Below are 19096 nucleotides of genomic sequence, written 5' to 3'. Positions count from 1 at the left end.
TCCGGGAAAGAAACCCATTGGCTGCAAATGGGTTTTCAAAATTAAACGACGGGCAGATGGTACTATCGAACGTTACAAAGCTCGACTCGTGGACAAGGGTTTCACGCAAATCAAGGGCGTCGATTTCCACGAGACCTTCGCTCCAGTGGCAAAACTGGTAACCGTACGTTGCCTATTGACTATTGCTATTGCTAAACAGTGGGAGATACATCAGCTTGATGTTAACAATGCTTTTCTTCATGGCGACTTGGATGAGGAAGTTTACATGTCACTACCTCCTGGTTCTCGCCATGAGAAATTGAAAACACTCCTCTATTTCCCGTTGTGTTGCAATCGCGGTCCCTGCCCCACAGACGCAACTCGGGTGTTCTAGATAGAATTCTAGCTCATCCCAGAGTAGTTTCAGCTTTCCATAATAATCTCGGACACTCAGTCCGTCTTGTTTGAGGAGGCAAATTTTGGTTTTTATCTGAAAAGCCCTAGATTGATTTCCCTCGGAGTATCTCTCCTTGAGATCGTCCCACAAGTTCTTGGCGTCTTCGGCATACGTAACTGTAGCTTGAAGATTGCCTTCCATGGTGTTGAATATCCACGCTAAAATCGTGGAGTTACACCGTTCCCATCTTTCTCTGAGGGGGCTGTCCTCTCCCGGTTTCTCGAGAGACCCGTCGATGAAGGGTAATTTGTTCCTTGCCCGAAGTACGATCACCATGGCCCGTGACCACGTCAAATAGTTGTCACCATTGAGGATGCACTCGATTACTTGGGCTCCCATACTGTCCGATGACGTAAGGCGGTATACCGGCGGGACATCCACACTCCTCGAGGTGCTGTCCCCTACCCCTTTGCCTTTGGATGGGCTCGAATCCATTCTCAGACCCTTCTCATCGTCACTAACATCCGACATATTGAAAGTGGAATATCGTGATCGGTTGAGGAGTGATATCGATCTGATACCATGAAAGATTTGGAGTAGACAAACTCAACTCAAATTGTATTACGGTAGTGAGCCAAGTAAATAGGTTGTACAATGTGATGCAAAAAGGAAATTCGATAATATTCTAAGGCTAAATCTACGACTTCCTAATAGATCGAGTAATTAATGTATATTACAGTTATAATATCGAAAATATTCTTAATAATTTTTTTCTTTGTGCTAGGTTTACGTGCCTCGCTTACAGTTATTACAAAAAAAAGGGCAATAATTTAATTGGTGATGCACAAAAAACAGAAGTACAACTCTAGAGAGGTGGAGAAGTGAAGGGACCATAAATCAATCCCTTAGCCATATGTCGGTACGCAGCCTCCGTCCAATGATTACCATCCCAATTCACAAAGGTCGATGGATCGTCGCACACAGTCGAGCCAGGCTGACCGCATAAGCTAGAGATATTGAAATTGTACGGTCCACCACCTCCGCAACACGCTGTAATGCTGCCCCCGGAGAATCCTACAATACATGATGAAGTTACTTCGAGAGTGCCGTACATATATATATATATATATATATATATTCATGTCCATATTTTGTTGAAGTACCATAGTGATACATTCTTGTAGAGCTGTCGTATTTCTAGCGATGTTTATGACATCGGCCAAGCCAGATAATATTTGCAACTGCAATAATTGTCCTTTTAACATAGCTATATCTCTTCCTGGAAGATGGTTGATATAACTTCAATATTGTCCTATCCGCATTGCGTATTTTTCTTTAAATATTTATTAGATAATTTAGTCTTTATGGTAATTCCATCAATTATTTGTTTTTAATGTGTAATTCTATCAATTATTTCTGCTTCTGGTACCAATTTAGAGCTGCTGTACCCAAAATTAATCTACTGCGCTTTTAATTATCAAAGATCTAAACTATTATCAAGAGGAAAAACTTTACCATAGAGTTTTGGGCTATAGTAGAACCCAATTGAGGCACCGTAGTAGTCTGCGTACATGATCCTTGCCCGCGGATATTTCTTTCTCAACGTCTTCAGTGCTTGAATGAGCAGTCTGTTGTGATACTTAGAAAACTCGTTGAATGCATCCAGACACCCGGTTATTGGGTTATAGTCCGATCGATTAGAACTCTGAAATCTGGTCAAGTAAGCTGGTAGACAACCTATTGGCAAATTCCCCGGAACCACCACGTTTGCTGCTCCTTCTTCGATTATGGCCTTCCATTTCAGGGAAAAGTAAGATGAAACGAAATCAATTCATTTCAGCAGTATATCTTTGTTCAAGTGGAGCTTTGAGTTGAGTCAGTAACATACTGTGGTGGCGTTGATAATAGCTTCGATGATCAGTGGCACAAGGGGTCGAACTTGTTCAATGGGAGCACCGATATATAAGAGGGGTATGTGGTAATCGTTTCCACCAATCTCCCCCACGAGGAACAGAGACTTCTTAAAGTACTTGTGACGCTCTGTGTCAACAAGCAAACAATAAATTCGGCGAAACAATCCATAAAGATGTAGTTCTTATATTTGTTATGGGAGAAGGGTCCAGAGAAGCCACACACACCTTGCTTAGAAGTACAGATCGAGGACTTCCACTTCTTGAACCAGCCGACTTGAACGCTCAATGAATCATTTGTAAACAAGAAAGGGCCTTGATTCTTTGCATAATAGAATTCTGCATCAAGTGCAGTGGCCCCAAAAACGGCAAAATTCATTCCCGTTTTCTTGTATGGCCCTCCGGTTTGCTTTAGATAAGGTGGAAGAGAAGGTAATCCGAATGCCTCCGCTGTATGTGTTCTCATGATAAATAAATAAATAAATATTCTTAACCATAATAGAAATCATCTCATCAAATCGAAAATAATTTTGCAAATAAACGTGTAAGCTATAAAAGTACCAAAAGAATTTGGTGTGAAGGTCTTTTTCCCGACCCACACGCTAATAAATAATTAACGCGTTTGCCATTTGGGTCCGGGATAGGCTACGATGTTGAGGGTTAAAATGCCATGGGATCTGGGATGAATTTGAGATTTTGATACAAAATCCGTTCAAATTTGTTAAGGTGTAAATTATTAGTTAAAAAAATGTTCAGAAGAAAAGACATCAGGAATTCATCTTTCTGTCAAGAAACCTGCTTATGGATGCAAGAGATCGAAGCCTCTGTGCTGGCGATGGAAAAAATCGAAATTCATCCTGGGAATGTCCCCATCTATAGAAATTTCTTAAGGGCTTGTTCCCACATATTAGGTTCATTTGGGCTAAGGGTGGATGTGATCCAGTTCGGTTCGAAAAATAACTCCAAATCGAACTGAACAGTACTTTCAGTTTGCATTTCCTTACATATATAATTATATTTGATCAGTTAATTTTAGATTAGGAGCCTTGCGATAAGTGGATAGCTTCTTCCATGGAATAGTTCACTAGTCCTATAAATGATTGAGACTATATCCAATTCAAAATCTTGAACTAATTGAACTATGACAATCATCTTATATTTTCAGATTTTTTCTGTATGATCAGAACAACTCTCGACATTCTCACATTCTTCAGGTTTCGAGCTTGAAGATAAGATTATCGAAAGAGGACACTGGCACTTGCAAACTCATCCTATATTGCCAGTTGATCAAGGACACCTTTGCATGCTGTCCCTAATCTTGGCAAGGATATACATAGGTATATAAGAAGGAAGAGAAAATTTACCGATAAAATCAACAATGAGATGTCCGTCTGAAGCGCGGCCAGTCGCATTTCCGAAGAAGGTCTCTCCATAAGGGAGGTGCGCAATCTGGGGAAATCCTGGTGCACCGACTGCAAGGTAGTTCCCAGTATCACTCAGTGAGTCGCCAAAGTTGAAGATCGACTCATATTTCGCATAGGGCCTTCTTGATGAGACCGACACATCGGATGCAGTGACGAAAGGAAACAGAAGGAACACAAACACTTGAAATTTCATCTTCATGTTTATTGTTCGAGAATGGTGAGTTAGAGCTAAACATCGAACTAGTATATATATCATTTATGGGGAGCATTCCTCGGTTCGTTAGTTGACCCTCGAATTAAAAAGTGTAAAGTGTGCCCTCGTGCATCATTAATTTATTCGAAGGGTCTTCCTGGCATGTGATGATAAAAAAAATTGTAAAATGCGAAAAGGATAGGAAAAGAAAATCAAACAATAATGAGAAAAAGGCATAGGACAATGACTCACACTCTCTTTTGATGATAAAGAGATTTCAACTTTGTTTTTTGAGGTGATATTATTTGTATCCTTTATGAGTTATTCAAATTTTTATTTTATTGTATTAAATCCATAAACATTCTTATAATTGTAATTAAAAAAAGAAAAAAAATAAAAGGTTATTTATCTAGTCGCCAGGTCTATAAGCTTGTTATTTTTTATTTTCTTGGGTCGAAAATGGTGCATAATATAAATTAATCAGTATCATTAACAAGTTTGGGAAAAGATATCCCCACTACATCCTCAGAAAGAAAAGGTCTCTAATACTAGAAGGAATCAAGGATAAAATAGCAAAGTTATAATGTTAATTTCAAGTGATTTGACCTAGTAGTTAAAGAGAATCTTATGTATTCACTCAATCTCAAGTTCGAAATTCCTTAGAGTCACCAGAGTGATTTTGGCCGTGATTAACCGATCCACACATAGCTAGGGATTCATACGTCCTGGGAATTAGTCGGACGAAACTCAAACACTCCGGATCAGGCCAAAAAAAAAAAAAAAGTAGACAGGTTATCCTGTTGCTCCCCTCTAAGATGAGCAAGATTGTCCACAAAACAGTTGGCTTCTCTATGGACGTGCTTTGGAATGATGCCCTCGAACCTCCAGCTTAAGGTTCCTGCAGTCATCGATCAGATGTTTGAGAAACATATTTGATCATAATTTTTTCTCTTTAGCTTACGTAAAATGAAACAAAACACATTCTCTTTCTAATTAATATGTCTACAATTCATTTACCGATACGTAGTTTAGTAGTGGCATGTTTAAAACGAAGAACTTATTCCAGGAAATATCCAGCTAAGTAGTTTAGTATCGGCACTTGACTTCATCACCATAAATCATACCGTCTTGCGTTGCATTATCTTAGCAAGGCCAACAGTTTTGGTTGAAGTGCACTCCCAAAGAAATACTTCTATAAAAAGTAGCATAATATAGGGATTCATCCATGTTTTCATTCGAAATCTCTATCAAGAGAGTATCAATTCGATTTTTACCATTTTCATTTTCCGTCTCTTTCATTTTTCTTCTCTACCCTTTTACTAGAATTGTGTATCTCTTTTGTAATAGAAAGAAATAAAATAACTTATTAATTTATGTTAAAAAAAAGAATACTTAATTGATCAGTTTGTCTTCCTCTCCGCTGCCAATATTATTGCAGAGGCTGTTATTATATTATGACTAAAACAGGAAAATTTTCTCGAACTGATTGTCGGGCTTCATTGAATTTTCAAATAGAAAAATGCACATAGATAAAAGAAAGGGAAATTTTCTTTCCATCTAGCTATGATGTAGTTAATTCAAATTGTGTAGCTGGACACATGTCCACATGCGATACCAAACTCCGAAATATATATTTTGTAACACCATCTAGAGTTATTTGATTGTTACATTTTAATGAATTTCCATGATATAATAGGACAATCATTGGGAGGATTTTATGATTCCTAAAAGTGGATTCATAATTTTTTGATTAAAAAAAACTCTTTGGGTTATTTGATGTTGTCCTGAAAATAAAGATAATAACTTATTTATGTAGGAAAAAAAAAAGAAAACTTATTTATTATTGTGATCGGGAATGGGGATTGGGGTAGTATGGGAATCGGAATATTTGGCAGTTGGACTTGGATCAGTTTATCTTATAAACATATATATTTTCGCTGCACTTTCGTTATCTTATATTTAGTTATTCTCCTCGTTCATTGCACTTTCGTTATCTTATGTTTTATTATTCTCCTCGTTCATCTCTTTTATTCTATACAAATTAATTTATACGAAACTTTTCATGGTGTTAATTCCGATTTTTTTGACAAAGATAGCTTCCGTAAAAATCAGGAATTCTCAGATGTTAATATTTTTTTGGGACTTCGTAGTAAGTAGATTAATCTCTCAAAGTACAGATAACCAAAATTATTGAGGCATTAATGACAGATAATATTAAAATGAGCTAAAAATAATTCATCAATTTACAATCAAACAAAATTGACTTATTCCATTAAGCACTTAATTCATTAAGTACTTAAAAATTAAGCATTTAATTCTCAATACTTAAAATTAAGTCCAAACAAACACAACCTAAGCGTTTAAAACTAACTTTTTTATTAACATCATATAATCTTTGTAGGTGCTTTTATATATATATATAACGAGGAGTTTATTCTCTTCGGACCCATGAACACCCCCACAAGCTTATGAATCCAGTTAAATCTATATGCAAGCACATATATGAGTGGCCTCACCAAGGGCTATGCGCGCAAGGGAAGATTCGAACCTATGACATTTTGAGCCACTCTTAATGCGTACACGCATCCTAACCACTTGTGCTAATCCTTGGGATTACTGGTGCAATTTTTTAATTAGTTATTTCATTATCTCAAATGATAATTGTATTAAATTGATTATGGCTTAATTAAAATATCAATTACTTAAAGGGATAGCACATGTCTTTTACTTTATCATATTGATAATAACAAACTTTCTGTTTTCAAAAATTTAACATAAATTGTATTATCTCAGTGTTCTTTATCCTTTTTCATCTATTTCTTGTCTTTTTTATATATCAATAATACTACAAAAATTTAACTTATTCTTTTATTCTAATGAGTACTCAATAAATCTATATATTATGTCTCATGATAAAATTTTATCTAAGAATATTTAATTTAATTTGTTTTATTATACTTCACATCATTCTAAATTTTAGATTTAATAAGGCCATTGCAGAATAGATATGATTCTATGATAGTTTTCTGATTATCTTCTAAAATGACTTTTAAAATGATCAATTCGTTTTGCATTATTCTATCGAATTGAACTTTGGGTCATGGCAAAATTTTCTATTTAAATTTCCATATATATATATATATATGCATTACTAATTTCAAAAGTCGATATCAAGTTGGAATATTCCAACGAAATTGGAATGTTTAATTATATCAACCTGTCGACCCTGTGATGATTCAAACAGAATTAGCTGATAGAAATCCGAGCAGATGTAAGTAGCTATCGTTTTTACCACCTTTGATTGAATACACAACCGACAACCGACAACCGACAACCGACGACTTGCGATGTTATCTTTTTCATTTCCTATGTGTTCCTTGTACTTCAATCCAGGACAGTGTTGTGCTGATTTAGAAGAATCCGCTGTGCATATCATAGACAGTAACATTACATTGAACACGACTTCATTCATTTCTCCAGAATGACAGAATTGATTGGAACTTCTACCTGGTCAAATTGTAACCGACCCCAAAGCTAAGACCAAGAAACAAGTAGAGTTCATGAACAATTGAGGAAGAAATAGTAAAGTAAAACGAATGTTCATAAATCAATGACAAGGTATAATATACACGCAGAATACTGTTAATGCTAGCTGAATTGGAACATCTAGAACTGTTTGTTAATAAAGCAATCGCAGGGATCAACATGATCACAAATCTTAGTATTACCGGATGAGGAAGATGGGATCAATCAACGGTCTGAAGCTCGATGATGATGCTGCCAGGCATATATTCTATGTGGAAGCTCGGGGAATATTTCTGCATATTGTTGTCTGCGTTTAGCTTGTTAGATGAATCAGTAGAGCCTGCATTTGCCTGTTCCTGCACAAGCAGCACATTCATCTGCATCACCGGCAGCATGCCTTAGACAGTGCTTGATCCTGTCATTGACGACGTCCTGCAACCAAGACAAAACTATGCTATCACCATCCAACATCATCAGCAGAGCAATATTTATGCAACGAATTCCTTCCTTCAACTCCTTTTCTGGATGCATTTATTATCCCTTATTTCCCTCCCAAACCCGGAAAAGAATGTTTCACTAGCGATCTTCTATGTGCATTCTAAGGCTTGCACATATTCATTCTCCTACACAGACGACAATTTTTCTAGGACTGTAAAGAGACTCGCAAATGAAAGAAAACCAAAATCTTTCCATCGCCAAATAAAATGGTTGTCCGTGTTTCACAATCTAGAGATAGAAAATCACAACTGACAAAATCCCAAGGTAGAATGCTATTAGAATTTATAACATGGCAAATCACGAGATAGCGACAAGAGTTCAGTACCACGAGTAGCTCGTGCAGGCCAAGAGGTGCAGTTACCATATACAAGACACCCGGGTGCTCCTTTGCTGCTTCAGCTGTCAGAGCAGGAATATCCTACAACAAGAAGTGTCAAAGTCAAGCTATTAGATGCCATACCAAAAGATGAATGCCGAAGTTGACATGGGGAATCGTCCAAACTACCTTGTGCCAGTGTCTTCCTGGGAAAAGAAAAAAAGGGCTTACAATCACACGGAGGGCGCCTTTCTGAACACACGAACAGAATGCATCTTGTATAGAGGGCTCTGCCAACTCCTGAGTCAAACACAAGATTTAGGCCAAACCGGGTAATGACCAAGTGTCTCATTCACTATGGAAGTAACTCAAAAGGCGACAAGATAGATAATTGTATTACATTACATGTTCCTCAAAACCTATATGGTTTCTGCTTTGCAACCACCAGTAACTCTTCACTGAAAGTGTGGCAGATAGATTCAAGCCCTATCCAAGAGCCTATTGCTCACTTGTGGGTCTCTGAAGCAAACAACGAACACTTGACATGCACAGGCAAATCAAAGCATTATTACCATATGGGCAGGCTCCACGATCGGGTACCCTGTTTTATCCTTGAACATCGCCACAAAATCATCTGACAACGCATATATTTACAGTCAGATGCCGTTCAGAATCTCCTCACATCCACGAAAGAATTTTTCTTCTCACTCACTGAGCATGAGATTGGATTCTTGGCGGCGCGACCCGTGGTCAACAATGATAAGGCCATCCTTTTCACCGATCATTACAGGGGAATTCCGTCCATGTCCTCCATTTTCCGACATTGAGCATGAAGCCACCGATATATGTCCGGTCCTTGCAGGCCTTCTCAGGAAATTCAACAAGCTGCGACCTTGTTGTTTCAGTTCAAGGACTTCCCCGGAGGAAGACCTAAGCAGTGAGAGGAAATGGATCAACAACTGACCGACAGAAGACAACGAAATTCAAGAACCGGTAGGGGAAAGATTACCTCTTCGCAGTGATTGGAGAAGATATGGGCAGTGAACCAGCGGGCACGGTCAACGCCATTGCTCTCAATCCTCCTCCGACGATCTGCTGAAATGGGGGAGAAACTGATCACGTGTCAGAAGGTGAGGCGAGTAAGATTTTTAATTAATTCCTGTATGTGTGCTCATAGTTTTGGTTCCAAAATCATGCGTTAAACTGATCATCAAAGCCTCCTCCATTACAATATTTTTGCTGAAATGATAACTTCATGACAATATGCATCATTGTACATCAAACCCCCCTCCATTTCAGACCACAGAAGACAGCACCGGACGCAACTCATTTACATTCCAGAAGCCGAACACACCCATACGTCCAGCATATTTACACAGATTATGAGCTAATACCACAAAGTTCTAGGCCTAAATTTCACATTTCAAAAGTGGCACAGATCCAAGTGGGACTTAAAATGAAGATATTCAAGCCAAAAGACCATACAAGACCAGAGACAAGCTGCAAATGTGGTACGAGGACTCGAGCAGCAGCAGATAGCACGCACAGACAGAGAATGACAGGGGTCAGGACTCGAGCACGCACGAGAGGAGAGTAGCCAGCACCCAGCAGACGACTCGAGTCAAGCAGAACAACAGACCGAGCACGCGGATGAGGACTCTTCACGACATGGGCGAGCTGCTAGGGTTTCGTTTCCAGCTGTTGCTCGACGTTCGGGTCTTGGTCTCCACCATCGCGTCCCTTAGCTGCTGCTTATAACTCATCCGAAGTCCGACCCCTTGCTGAATGTCGAGTCACCTCAGCTCTGGGCCTGCTAGCGCTGGCCGCTGTTGTTGCAGAGGGAGACAGAGAAAGGGAGGAGGAGGATGAAGGGAAGTAGGGCTGGATTTGGGCCAGTGGGCTAGTATTTGGGCTGGGTTGAAAGTGAATGGAAGAATAATTTCGGTTAACCGGTTAAACGAAGTGTAAGAACCGGCTCTTTTTGGTTGAGTTTCAAAGCCTTCAAATGATTCGGTTCTTCAAACCGCTCCACGTCTATGGTTTGGATTTGTTCGGCTCGGTTTTTTAACCGAACTGCACCATGAACAGCCCTATGACCTAGCCCGAGGACAGGAATCATTTCTGATGCCCAAGCATGCCCCGTTTGAGAACAGGGCGAGTAAAACCTGACCCAAACGGGTTGAGCCAGGTCGGGTACCTGTCGAGTCGGGCCATTTTGCCATCCCTTGGTCCAAGAGATCTTGTGACCTAAGGCAAAAGTTCAGTATGAAGCCTATAATTTATATTCAATAAAAATAATATATTATTTTATCTTAGATTTTTTTCCCATTTCTGAGATGCAAGATCATAATTAGGTTCTTATAATCAATATATTCTAATAAATTATTTTCGTTCTTATTTTATTACGTTAATCATTCATAACAAAAAGATAAAATATTCTTCTTCTCCTCCTCCATGCATCAACTAAAAAAAAGAGAAAAAGATATAGGTAAAAATGTACATAGGGAAAGAAAAGAGGAAAACTAAGTAATTCGGTAGAAGAGGTAAGAAAAAAAAGATGACTAAAATAAAAAAAAATTACTTTGATTGAACATTTTAGTGGATGGACAAATTCATATATCATTAAGAGAATGAGAAAATTTGATTCAATTAACTCTAATAGCCAGTTAATCAGGAGAATAACTAGAAATAGCAGGAAAGTGATCAACAAATTGGAAAGTATTGATCGGGAGAAAAACTATGAATTTTGTGTACATGAAACAGATAAGGAATTTTTTTAAAAAAATTGATTAGTCATACTTGGTTAATTATTATAAATAAAGAAAAATGGTACTTATTAGGAATAGTTAGGGACCTTAATCGATCATAAGTATATTAATTTTATATACTCTATGAATGGTTAGGAGCTCTAATCCATTATAAGCAAGTATAGTAATTTTATATATTTTCAATGGAATATTCCTAACTAATTGTGGGGCCTAAAATTCTGGAGGCCTAAGGCTACGGCTTTACGGCCTCACCCTATGCTGGCCTTGATACGAAACTTTTAGTAATGTTAATTCCAATTTTTTGACAGAGAGCTTACATGAAAATTGCAGGTTCTCAACTCTTAATAATTTTTTTGGACTTCTGATTAATCTCTCTATAACTACTGTCTAGCTATAACATATATATATATATATATGTATATGTAATTATCTCTATGACTATTACAACCATTTGGTTTTATTTTCAAATCGTGCATCTATATTTATTTATATATAAAGTTGTATCCTACACATAAAATGGGGTTAGAAAGGTCATTTTTATAAAATTATAAGGTCATAAGCTAAATGTATAAATAATATTCAGGATAAAAAAATACTATTTCAAAGAAAATAAGTACTATATTAATGATATGTTTATATGAAATAAATGCAAATAAAGAGTGACATAATTATTTAATACATATATATACTCAAAAAATAGAAAAATAATTTTTTAAAAATTATACTCAAAACATAAATAATTGTATGAGATTTTATTAAATAATTATGTACTTTTTAATGTGAACCCTAGTATCTATAAGTCCACTTGGGTCCCGATTAATCCAATCGAGCCGGACTGGCCAACTAAGGGGTAAAGCACTCATACATTATGCAATAAATGTGTACTTTGATCTTTTATGAAAATAATTGAGTCATTCTAGCTAAAATTATACAAATTTCAACTAACTTTATATATAGATATATAAACTTGACTACAATTGATGGATTAGACATATGCCTTATGGTCAATATGTCCCAGTAGAGAGATATAATCTATATAGAGAGATAAATGAATTACGATCAATAATTTAAATTGTTAAATATGATAATAAATATATTAATTTTCATCTCCCAACACTAATAAATCGGCTATAAAAGATAAAGTCTGCTGATTGTTTGCATTAAAGAGCCTCATAATAGTATTTTTACCATCAATGCCAATGCCAATGCCAATTAAATGTAAATTTTACTGCCAATGTTGTATAATAAATAGGGCGTAATATTAAATATATTGTAATTCATAGAATAATATGTTAAATAAAAATTGATTAATAAGACATATTATTATAAATAAAAGTGGTAAATATAAAATAAAGAATGAATTAATTTGAATCAATGTTGTTATTTCAATAGTAAATAAATATTTGTAATCTTAAGAAAATAAAGAAAATTTTCAAGTATATGAATTTGAATTTTATTGCATAAGGTTTTATAACTATTGCAAATCTTATAAAGTTCAATTAAGTAAATCTTAAATGGAAATAATTGATTCATATGCTAAAATTAATCAAATTCACAAAATTTAATGTATGAGATTTTACTAAGAATAGCACAACATATAGTGAAATTTGATTTTTTTTAAATATAAAAAATTATCCTCAATTTTTTTTATAACTCATCAGAAATCTCAATTAAGAGAATGTTATAGAGAACAACAAAGAGATGAAGATTTGAAGAGATTACCCACGACAACAAAAGATAACGAGAAAGTAAGTGCAATGTAAAAAGTTATAGTTACTAATTTTTTATCATATTAGAAGAATAATACTTTTGAAAAAGTTATACCACTATTTTTCTTTTACTTCTTGAACATATTTGTAATAGATCATCCTAAAGATATTTGGATATAATTAGTATTATATGCTATAGAAAAAAGGAATATCTTTTTATGAAACTTTTTAAATTTAACTAAAACAATTAAGTTTGAATTATGTAAATAAACATATATTTGTCGTAAAAGTGCCATGCAACGCACGAGCAAAAAAATCTAGTATTGCATATATTTCAGTCAATGAAAACCATAAAATAGAAGTTACCACGGTAGACTTCTTAATAATAACTATCCACTTACGTTATGGCTGGCTTGGGTGCACGCTTTTCTAATAAAGAATCTATGTTTTTTGTCATTGAAAATCTTGGAGATTGCTCATGGAGTTGGAGGAAACTCCTCCAACTAAGGCCACTTACCCAACCTTGGTTTGAATGCAAAAATGGGGACGGAGTTACGACCTCATTTTGGCTCTACTCATGGTTACCAGTATGCCCCTTGATTGAATATTGCAGCTAGGGATACATTTGCTTTCCTTCCATTTAAAAGAATGCAAAAGTGAAAGCCATTTGAAGAATATGAAGTGGGGATTGGTCTCGCAATGGAGACTCGCAAGTTCATGTTATACAAGATCTTGCAGCACAAATCTCTTATGCAGAGGAAGATAAATTGTTGTGGAGACGTTCAAATTCAGTTAAGTTCTCCCCCAAAGAGTGCTTGGAACTTGCTGAAACCACGAGGGGATAAAGTTGCTTGGAGCTAAGCTTTATGGTTTATAAGAGTTGTACCTCGAGTAATTTTCATTTATTGGATGTTGTGGCTGGATAAGTTAACAACAAAGGCTAAACTCCTTCAATGGCAAGTTAATCAAGTGGAAGAATGTAAATTTTGTTACATGAAGTGTTTGGAGAAGTGTGTTGAGTAGAATGGGGATCGAGAGATTGGAAGTCCGTTGGCAATCAGAATCTTCATGGGTTCTTTATCAAAGGAAGGAAATTAGACGCCATTATCTTGAAGCTTCTGTGACTATTATGTATATTGAATATGGTAAAAGAGGAACTCAAGATTTTTCAAAGGAGTTGCATATATTTCTGCTTTGGTTAAGAGAATTACATATATCGTTGTTGATAGAGTTCGAGCTTTGCCTAGAGTTAGTCACAAGTTAACCAGTTCTACTTTTGCTAGTAAATTGGGCATGCATGCCAATGATAATTTTGTTGCCTAGTTTGTTGGGATTTGATGTTTGAAGTGTTTAATACATTTGCATAGTGTTTGGGATGGTGTTGAACAATGTAAGTATAATTTTGATTTAACAAAGATATCAACATTTTCCAAAAAAAATATAACCCTTTCATGGTAATCTACATTACCACTCAAGTGAGAATGTGAGAGTGAGAATGTAGATCGTCATGTCCAAACCAAATATGGAAATAATGTGGGCTCGAGAAATTTAAATCAGCTTTCTTGAGAGTCCACATAGATTTCCACGTACCAAACGCTAACATATCTTCTATCAAAAATGGTCATGGCAAGATTTTCTATTTAACTTTTAAAATATATTTATATACACATAGTACAACTAATTTCAAAAGTCAATACCATGTTGGAATATTCCTACCAAATTGGAATATATTTAATTATATCAACCTCCCGACCTTGTAATGGATTAAAACAGAAACAACTGATGGAATCCTTTTAATTAAACTTTGATTGATTACACAACCAACGACTTATGATGTTATTTTCATGTACTTCAATCCAAGACAGTGTTGTGCCAATTTAGAAGAATCTGATATGCATATCATAAATTAGTAACATTTACATTCAGCGTGATTTTGTTTTTATTCCAGAGCAACAAAGAATTGATTAGAACTTCTACCTAGTGAAATTGTAATCTAACCCAATGCTAAGATCATCAGGAAAAAGATACAAGTAAAATCATGAACAACTGAGGGATAAATAGTAAAACGACTGTTCATAAATTGACGACAAGAAGAACATAATATACATGCAGAATACTGTTAATGCCAGTTGGATTGGAACATCTAGAAATAGTTGCGGGTAAAGCAATCACCAGATCAAAATGTTCACAAATCTTAGTATTTACCGAATGAGGAAGATGCTCTCAGTTGGGATCAATCAGCACTTTGAAGCTCGATAATGATGTTGCCAAACATGAATTCTATGTGGAAGCCTGAGGAATATTTCTTTATATTGTTGTATGCGTTTAGCTTGTTTGATGAATTAGTAGAGAATGCATTTGCATGTTCTTGCACAAGCAGCACATTGATTTGCATCACCAGCAGCATGCCTTAGACAGTGCTGGATCCTATCATTGACAACATCCTGCAGCCAAGAGAAAACTATGTTATCGCCATTCAACAATATCAGTAGAACAATATCTATGCAACAAATTCCTTTCTTCAGCTCCTTTTCTAGAATGAGCAGTGATGCATTTATTCTCCCTTTCTCCCTCCCATACCTGAAAAGGAATGTTTCACCAGCAATCTTTTACATTTATTCTAAGGCTTGCACATAATCGTTCTCCTACAAAGTTAACAATTTTTCTAGGACCGGAAATAGACTTGCAAATGAAAGAAAACCAATACATTTTCTTCACCAAATAAATGGTTGTTCGTGTTGTACTATATAGAGATAGAGAATCCCAACTGACAAAATCCCAAAGTTGAATGCAATTAGAATTTATAACATGGCAAATCATAATAGAGAGAGAGTTCAGTACCACGAGTAGCTCACGCAGGCCAAGAGGTGCAATTACCTTTTAGGAAACACCAGGTGATCTTTCGCTACTTCAGCTGCCAGAGTGGGAATATCGTACAACAACAAATGTCACCTTTTTGCCTCTTTTGGGTCACTTGGGGGAGCACCCGTTTCGATTAAATGGACGATTGAGGTCATCCAATTGTCGGAATTATTGACTTGCAGGATTTCAATAGGAATATATTTCTAGGATTACCTAGGATGCTCAATGAAGTGAACTTCAGTTGCTGGGCGGGACTGCCGCTGCTCGCTAATAGAGAGCATCTGCAAGTATATTGTCATCGCAAAGAACTAGCTCAATATACGCCCCTTTCAACCCAGCCAAGAGCTCTCACGTCTTAGTAGCATCAACCTTCATTTTGTCTTATAGGGCTTCATACTTGCCTTTGACCTAGTTGACTAGCTGTTGCGAGTAACACTTAGCCAGAATTTTCTCAACTCCGACCTTCTTGGCTATCATGAGTCCAATTATGAGGGCTTCATATTCTGCCTCGTTGTTTGTGACAGGAAAAATTAGCACCAAGGAGTACTTGAGCAACTTTCCTTCAAGTGAATTCAAGGCACAACCACGCCTGCGCCCATGCTAGTCGAGGACTCGTCAGTGATGAGGATCCCCTTTCAGATTCGACCATCTGGTCAAACAACTAACTCAGTGCCACTAGTCATCTTCGTGACAAAGTCGGCTAGTACCTTCCCTTTCACTGCCTTCTCTTCTCGTGCTCCAAACCGAACTTAGTGAGCTCGACAAACTACTTGGTCAGTCCCCAGAAGTGTCTGACTTGTGGAGGATCTATTTGAGGGGCTGGTTAGAGAGCACCACAATAGGATGAGCTTGAAAATATAGCCCGAGCTTCCTTGTAACCGTGACTAGCGCGAAAGCCAGCTTCTCTATGGTCATGCAGTTCCTCACTGTAGGGTGACGAAGTAAACTGGCTACTGGTCCTTGCTTTGGAATGTTATGAGGGCAGCGCTTACTGCATTCTCGCTAACCTCGAGATACAGGTCAAAGGATCTCATGTCAAATACATGATATGTGGAGTAGTGTTGATTCTAATTGATTTTCTTTCAATCTTTGCTCCATGTATAGGTTCCTCATATGAACAGTTTTGTCCCTGGACTCTTTTCTCAACAATGCCACCAGTTTTTCAGACCCCTGCAATGAGGCCTCCCCCAGTCAGGCCACTTTCTTATACTCCCATGACAACAGGGACCATGAAAGCTACCAGTTCTGGAACTGCTACAAGATTTATAACTTTCTTTCATCCAAGGGGACCTCCTCCTACTCTTCCTCAATGAAGTGGAACTCTAAGAATATGCTCTCTCTACATTGTGTGTAGATGATCAATGGAATGAAGTTTGTTTAGTTATATTAGGATGAATGTCATGGTTTTATGTTACATTTGGATTTGGTCAATCCATGGGAATCGATACATGTTAGTATGTTTGGATGTTGTACATATAACCTAGCACTATGGTTACATGTTATTTTGTTAGAGATCCAGTCATTTTGTACTTTGGCAAAATAACTTGTATTCTCTTTTGTATGAACAATGTGCAAGTCATTATTAATGTAGTTATCTTTGTAATTCCTTGTTATTTTGCAAAGTTTGACATTCCATGTTAGTTCGCAAAGCTGCAAATTAGGTTTGCTTAACTCATATTGTGAACCAATGACAAGGACCAAATTGATGTAACGTCCAAATCGTACTAAAGTGCCACTGCAGAAGGTGCGCTAAAGAATTTACCAATAAAAGAAGGCCAAAATTAGGCAGAAGGACCAATCTGATGCAACACTAGATCTGTTTGATGTAGCATTTTTCATGTTTTAACGGAGTTAGTGACGCTATTAGATGTAAATAATTTGAAGATTGATGGTGTAGAGGACCAAATTGATGTAGCAGTATGATCATAATGATGTAATACTGTAATTTGAGGGACCTTCATGATGTGATCAAGACCATACAGATGTAACCATTAAAATTTGGGGACTTAATTGATGTATCAAGGACTAAATTGATGTAACGTTTCAAATAAATGGATCAATTGATGTGAAAAAAAAGTCTGAAACTGGATTGACTTTACATCCGAATCTCATAGAGGAAATTGCCTATTAGACCTTAATTTAATGAATAACATGACTTCAAATGAGACAGAAGTTTCCTTTGGAAGCAATTCCAAATGCATCCATCATATTGTCGTATGTACACACGCATTATATCTTAGATGAATAAAATAAACTAAGTGTGGTTTTAGTATTACGTGCCCAAAACAACAACCACCGCCAAAGTGAGGTTGCTGCCGACCTTGTCAAAATGGCGATGCACCACCGTTGATCCCCTAGCTACCCTCTACCCCCATGGAACATTCCCCACCTTTTCCTTTCGGTATTTGAGGAAAATGGGGACTGATTTGTGATTACATTGAAATTGAGGTACAAATTAATAAATTATCTGCCCAATTCGGTGATTAAGCAAGAAAGATTAGTAAGTTCTTAGTTTTGTTTAATCCAATAAAATGATAAAAGTTCAATTTATCACTAAATTGATGTTCTCAACCCCCACCTACGGCATTTCTGACTTGTTATTGTACCGAAACTCTTATACCAAATGTTCTTCCTCGTCACTCTTTCTTTCCCTCCTATTCATTCTTTTCATAACTTACATAATTACAAAAACTCCTAGCTAATTTTTCCGCATTTAATTAAAGGATTTTTGTAACATACACTACTTGTGGAATCACACACTCCATAGGTTGGCTTATAAAATCGTGCACATGTTCCTACTCAATCCCAAAATTAAAACCGTAATTAAGTATTAGAAGCTTTCTTTATTAGTGTTTATTTAAACAAGAGAAACTCAGTGGAAGTAATATGATTTTGTCCAACATGGAGTCCTTGGAATTTAAAAATACGGAACGATAATCTCAACTCTAAATGTTGGCCAACTCGTATTGCCAAGTAAATTAATATTTTAATTATTTTAAATCCAATTATCTATATTAATAAATTAATGGATTCTTTTTTTTTATAAGGAATCTGGAATAATATATAGTACCAATTCTTAGAAGTTAGGATAATTATCTTATTTAATTAAATAACAAGAAAACAACCAATAATTAATGGTGTTAGGTCAGGGTGAAGTATGAACATGTGGCATGATTTTGCGAGCTGCACGCGGAATGAAATTAAACTAGGAAAGAGCTCTCGTAATACCGCGAATCTTCAACATTGTTTTCAGTTAATAATATTTTCATATGATCGAATGTGGGAAAGGATTTAGTAGTATTGAAAAATAAAACATTAACAAATTAATATAACATCGCTTATTTCAAAATAGATAAAGCACTTTAATTTCGAGACTGTCTTAATTTAATGAACATATAGATGTGGAAGAAAAAAGAAATGTGATGAAAGTTGATTTTTTAAATGATAAATAAGCTATGTTAATTGTTTTATCAAATTATATAAGACCAATTACTCAACTTTATCAACGCTTCTTT

General features: G+C 36.2%; 2 protein-coding genes across 3 annotated transcripts; both read right to left on the bottom strand.

Annotated features, from left to right (window-relative positions):
• Positions 1–1162: 1162 nt before the first annotated feature.
• LOC116189877 (GDSL esterase/lipase At5g45910-like) lies at positions 1163–4796 on the bottom strand. Its single transcript, XM_031519615.1, has 5 exons — positions 3651–4796; positions 2515–2736; positions 2265–2416; positions 1892–2168; positions 1163–1450 (listed from the first exon to the last, which is right to left on the bottom strand). The coding sequence occupies exons 1-5, from the start codon at positions 3964–3966 to the stop codon at positions 1242–1244; spliced, it is 1176 nt and encodes a 391-aa protein (XP_031375475.1). The 5' UTR covers positions 3967–4796; the 3' UTR covers positions 1163–1241.
• Positions 4797–7438: 2642 nt separating this feature from the next.
• Positions 7439–9824, bottom strand: LOC116189875 (sirohydrochlorin ferrochelatase, chloroplastic-like; the record flags this gene model as incomplete). Of its 2 annotated transcripts, none has more annotated exon segments than XM_031519613.1 (7): positions 7439–7860; positions 8252–8344; positions 8432–8542; positions 8815–8876; positions 8955–9172; positions 9252–9337; positions 9728–9824. In XM_031519613.1, coding segments are annotated over 6 exon segments (645 nt in total). In that variant the 3' UTR covers positions 7439–7758.
• Between the last annotated feature and the right edge of the window lie 9272 nt (positions 9825–19096).

The sequence above is a fragment of the Punica granatum genome, unplaced genomic scaffold, assembly GCF_007655135.1.
Source record: "Punica granatum isolate Tunisia-2019 unplaced genomic scaffold, ASM765513v2 Contig00036, whole genome shotgun sequence".
NCBI lineage: Eukaryota > Viridiplantae > Streptophyta > Magnoliopsida > Myrtales > Lythraceae > Punica > Punica granatum.
This window is presented reverse-complemented; position numbering and strand designations above follow the sequence as displayed.

Bases quoted from the DNA above. Each gene is read 5' to 3' on its own strand.
- LOC116189877 (XM_031519615.1), bottom strand. From the start codon at position 3,966: ATGATATATATACTAGTTCGATGTTTAGCTCTAACTCACCATTCTCGA. The intron at 2,417-2,514 runs GTGTGTGTGGCT...TTGTTGACACAG, and splicing joins GATCTGTACTTCTAAGCAAG to AGCGTCACAAGTACTTTAAG. The intron at 1,451-1,891 runs GTAAAGTTTTTC...CATGTATTGTAG, and splicing joins CTATAGCCCAAAACTCTATG to GATTCTCCGGGGGCAGCATT.